The sequence below is a fragment of the Alosa pseudoharengus genome, unplaced genomic scaffold (genome assembly GCF_046254945.1).
Source record: "Alosa pseudoharengus isolate Yale_2024_CS ecotype anadromous, Long Island Sound unplaced genomic scaffold, YU_APseudo_1.1 YU_APseudo_1.1_scf_15, whole genome shotgun sequence".
NCBI lineage: Eukaryota > Metazoa > Chordata > Actinopteri > Clupeiformes > Clupeidae > Alosa > Alosa pseudoharengus.
In genome coordinates, this window is record NW_027468620.1 from 31862356 (window position 1) to 31867355 (window position 5000).

Below are 5000 nucleotides of genomic sequence, written 5' to 3' on the forward strand. Positions count from 1 at the left end.
GAGTAAGACTTGCGTCGCGCTTTGCGCCATCTTGCGCCAGGTGCACGATAGGGCCCACAAACACACACACACACACACAAACACACACACATAAGTATAAGTAAGTATATATACTCTTTTGATCCCGTGAGGGAAATTTGGTCTCTGCATTTATCCCAATCCGTGAATTAGTGAAACACACACAGCACACAGTGTACACACAGTGAGGTGAAGCACACACTAATCCCGGCGCAGTGAGCTGCCTGCAACAACAGCGGCACTCGGGGAGCAGTGAGGGGTTAGGTGCCTTGCTCAAGGGCCCTTCAGCCGTGCCTACTGGTCGGGGTTCGAACCTGCAACCCTCCAGTTACAGGTCCGAAGTGCTAACCAGTAGGCCACGGCTGCACACACACCTTGTGCCAGGTGCACGATAGGGCCCACACACACACATACACACACACCTTGCGCCAGTTGCACGATAGGGCCCACACACACATACACACACACCTTGCGCCAGTTGCACGATAGGGCCCACACACACACACACCTTGCGTCAGGTGCACGATAGGGCCCTTAGTTACACTAACAAGTTGCTCTGGAGCCAGTTTTTGCTTTGTCATCCTGTTCTCTCATTCTGAAATTATTACCTGTGCATGTGTGTATGAGTGTGTGTGTGGCTGGTGGATCTTGGGAATTGTAGTCTCTTTTCCTGGATCCAGTATTCACACAGTGGATAGTTAGTTAGTTAGTTAGTTGGTGGATGTATTAGTTAGTAAGCAAAGAAATAACAAATGAAACCTGCTGCTCAACTGATATCTGTCTCTCTCTACCCGTCCCCCCCCCCCCCCATCCTCTAGCCTGTTTCTGGACCAGTACAGAGCCAGCTTAGTAGATGCTGTGAAGAGATTACTACGACCCAACGTGAGTATGCAGCGCTCTGCAAGACACACACGCACACACACACACACACTCACTGACACACACACACACACACACGCTCACACGAATGCACACACTTGGCTTTCTGGTCAGTAATTAGTTGGCCCTGTATGATTGGCCTGGTAATGGAATGGTGAGATTAATGTCATGTAATGCTTTAATACTTATTATATGCAACTTGAATGGAGTTCTTTAATCTGTCTGATGTCTCCCCCCCCCCCACCACACACACACACACACACACACACACACACACAGACACACACAACCTTCCCACCCCTCCCTTAATCAGCGCGTGGTGAACTTCTCATATTTGGCCGGGGCGATAAGCGCTGAAGGGCCATGCCAAGGGGACCAATGAAAGGAGGAGGGGAGATAGCGGCTGCGGCTCCTATTTATCTGAGCGCGCTCAGTCCTTTCTTCACTCCAGAGAGGCCTTTGATCCACGATGACGTCTGCTCATGAAAGAGAGAGGGAGAGAGAGAGAGAGGGAGAGGAAGAGAGAGAGAGAGGAGAGGAAAAGAGAGAGAGGTGACAGCAGGTGTATGTGTGTGTGTGTGTGTGTGAGGGTTGATAGATCAGTGTGTGTATGGGGTGACAGGGACTCGGCATGGCACTTTGACAGTGTGGGGTCTATTATCTGTTCACAAGCGGAAGGTTCGCCCTTCTATGCCTGTACTGTATCACTATCTTGCTCTTTCTCTCTATCCCTCTCTCTTTCTCTCTATCCCTCTCTCTCTCTCTCTCTCTCTCTCTCTTTATTCCCATCTCTCTCTCTCCACTTCAGATCTCTGCACTATAGTCTAGCAGACCCCTGCTGTTCCTGTGGATCTCATGTTCGGCTTGTCCTACAGCAGATTGACAAGATTTATACATTTCATGTGTGTGTGTGTGCATGTGTGTGTGGTGTGTGTGTGTGTGTGTGTGTGTGTGTGTGTGTGTGTGTGTGTGTGTGTGTGTGTGTTTGTGTGCGTGTGTGTGTGCACATACATCTGTGTTTGTGTGTGTGTGTGTGTGTGTGTGTGTGTGTGTGTGTGTGCGTGCACATGCGTCTGTGTGTCTGTGTGTGTGTGTGTGCACATGCGTCTGTGTGTGTGTGTGTGTGTGTGTGTGTGTGTGTGTGTGTCTGCAGCTCTGTTTCTGTGACTGTTTAAAGCTTCATTGCCATTCAACATATTATTTCCCCCATAGAAAAAAAATCCCGTTTCACACGATGCTCTGGCCCTGGCTATTGCCTCCTGGACGCTTTACATTCTGCATACACTGACCACACAGTCCGGGAACAGATTGAGACGAAAACCAATTAATTTCCCAACTCATATAATTAATGCTGCTGCTATTATTGTTTATGATCCCACCATGGAGGTGAGCCACAAAGCCAGCACTCTCTCATTTGATGATTAGCATAGTTTAGTGTGCTACTTGGTGTGTGTGTGTGTGTGTGTGTGTGTGTGTGTGTGTGTGTGTGTGTGTGTGTGTGTGTGTGTGGGTGTGTGTGGGTGTGTGTGGGTGTGTGTGTGTGCTGATGTTGTTTTGGAGAGCACCTTTCCCAAAAGCTAATGAAATAAAACCAGCTGTTGAGAGAAGATGATCCTGCTGTTGTTCTGCAGCCTGTTTGTTTGTTCTGGCCACCCCACCCCCTCCCCAAATCTCTCTCTCTCTCACACACACACACACACACACACACACACACACACACACACACACACACACACATCCAAATGTGTTCACACTCTTACTACCCCCCCCCCCCCCACACACACACCATAATAATTAAAACAATAAAATGATCAAAAATGAAATAATATTTAAAGCCGAAGGATTTCAAAGAAACTTTGAACCGGCGGGTAATCCTCTTAGTGCTACGAGTCTGGCTGTGCCCGTTGATCTATAAAGTGTGGATGCCTTTCCAGCGCATTGATTGGATTAGGTGAGCTTTAATCTGCCTGTTTATTATCTCCCATAATACCACAGAGGAATCAAATACAGTCAAATAAATGCACACAGCCACTCTCCACGCCGGGTCAGCCACGCACTCACACTCACACACGCTCACTCCAGCACACACACACACACACACACACACTCACGCTCACACACGCTCACTCCAGCACACACACACACACACACACACACACACACACACACACACTCACGCTCACACACGCTCACTCCAGCACACACACACACACACACACACACACACACACGCACTCACGCTCACACACGCTCACTCCAGCACACACACACACACACACACACACACACGCACTCACACTCACACACGCTCACTCCAGCACACACACACACACACACACACACACACACACACGCACACACACACACTCACGCTCACACACGCTCACTCGAGCACACACACACACACACACACATACACACACACACACAATCACTCACACGCTCACACACTGGCAGCCTCCTCGCCCAACACATACAGAACAGGGAGATGGCACAGGTGGCCAGGGAAAGGGGGCACACACACACACACACAGAGAGAGCACACATACACACATTTACACATGCACACACACAAGCACACACACACACACACACACACACACACACACATAGAGCACACACATACACACATATACATGTGTGTGTGTGTGTGTGTGTGTGTATGTCTATCCACTTACATAGCATAAACAGGCTTACTATTTAACAAAAAAACTGGAAGAAATTAGCCTGGCTAACGTCAGACCTCATCTCATTGAGTCTGGGAACTAGACATTCATTTTCTTGTATTTGAAACGTGGTTTACGAATGCCCAGAGCCGTTTATTGGGCGCTACGAATGTCTATCAAATGCGCCTGTACGTAGCTCGTAACGGCTTCGGTGTGTCGTCATCGTCTTGCTGCCCTCCCTCCGTTCTGTGATTGGTTCCTTCGTTGAGGTGAAAACAAAGTCCATAGAATCCAGGCTGCCTAGCAGCGTGAATACAATTGCGCGCGTAAGGCAGCATGGGAAAACCCAGACTAGGAAGAAATATAAATTCAACCCCAAAATATAACATAGACATGTAATGTGGTATCAAACACTAGCCTGGCCCGCCCATCCTAGACCTCCTTTCAGGGAGATACTAGTCTGGGAAACAATAATTCACTAACGTTTCCCTCAGACAAGAAAAATGTCAGGCCAATCAGCGAAGAGAGGGGAAGACAAAACCGAAACGTTTTGTGATAAACAGTAGCAGCCACACCTGCAAACATCAAAAAATGCACTTTGAAAAATGCAGAAATTTATTTAACAGCAAAGGTAGATCCACATGCATTGTTTCCTGACTGTTGATGCTGTTTATAGTCAGTTTGTAAAGTGTAGGCGAAGTAGGAAGTAACGTTAGGAATCTCTGATCAATGTGATAAGGTAAGGCTGGACAATAATTTCAAAGTTAGTGCCCGTCGCCATGCAAGTGTTGGAAAGGAATCCCAATCATGAGTCACCAGCAGTGTTGCCACAGTTACCTTGAAAAAGTAATCTGATTACTGATTACTGATTACTCCTTTAAAAAGTAACTTAGTTACTTTACTGATTACTTGATTTTAAAAGTAACTAAGTTAGATTACAAGTTACTTTATTAGTTACTTTCAGCAGCTGCCGACAACACCCCCACCGCCTCAACATAAAAATGATAACCGGTTTTGCCAATACTCACTATACTGGAAGTGCATTTTAACAGTAATGTCAGCCATGTATAGCAGACATCCCAACCTAACCTACTTAGATACTGAAATTCAGATGTTTGTTCAATAATACCAACACCAAAATAAGGAAGGCCTATTGATAGAAATTGTTATAGTAAAATATGTAGATTTGTTTGTAGATTTTTTTTTTCATGTAGCCTTGGCAACTAACCATCTTGTATAGGCCTGAGTAATATGCAAATGAAATTACACTTGTTAAACTTACTTCAACAAGTCTTTTGCAATCATTTAACCCGCTGTGAGCAATGCTAAAGTCGCTGTTACAAACAGTGCAGTGTGCAAGACTATCATTATGTGTTAATCTTAAGAGACAATTGGGTACACTTTTGTGTAGTCTGATGTGAAATGGGTCTTAAATCT

The 5000-nt window shown here is 46.4% G+C and overlaps 1 protein-coding gene across 1 annotated transcript in view; it reads left to right on the forward strand.

The window, feature by feature from the left end:
• camkmt (calmodulin-lysine N-methyltransferase) overlaps positions 1–5000 on the forward strand; it is a 163382-nt gene that overhangs the window by 146492 nt on the left and 11890 nt on the right. The window contains exon 9 of the mRNA XM_076286253.1: positions 837–900. Within this exon, the coding sequence (XP_076142368.1) occupies positions 837–900 (64 nt within the window). The remainder of the gene's footprint in view (positions 1–836; positions 901–5000) is intronic.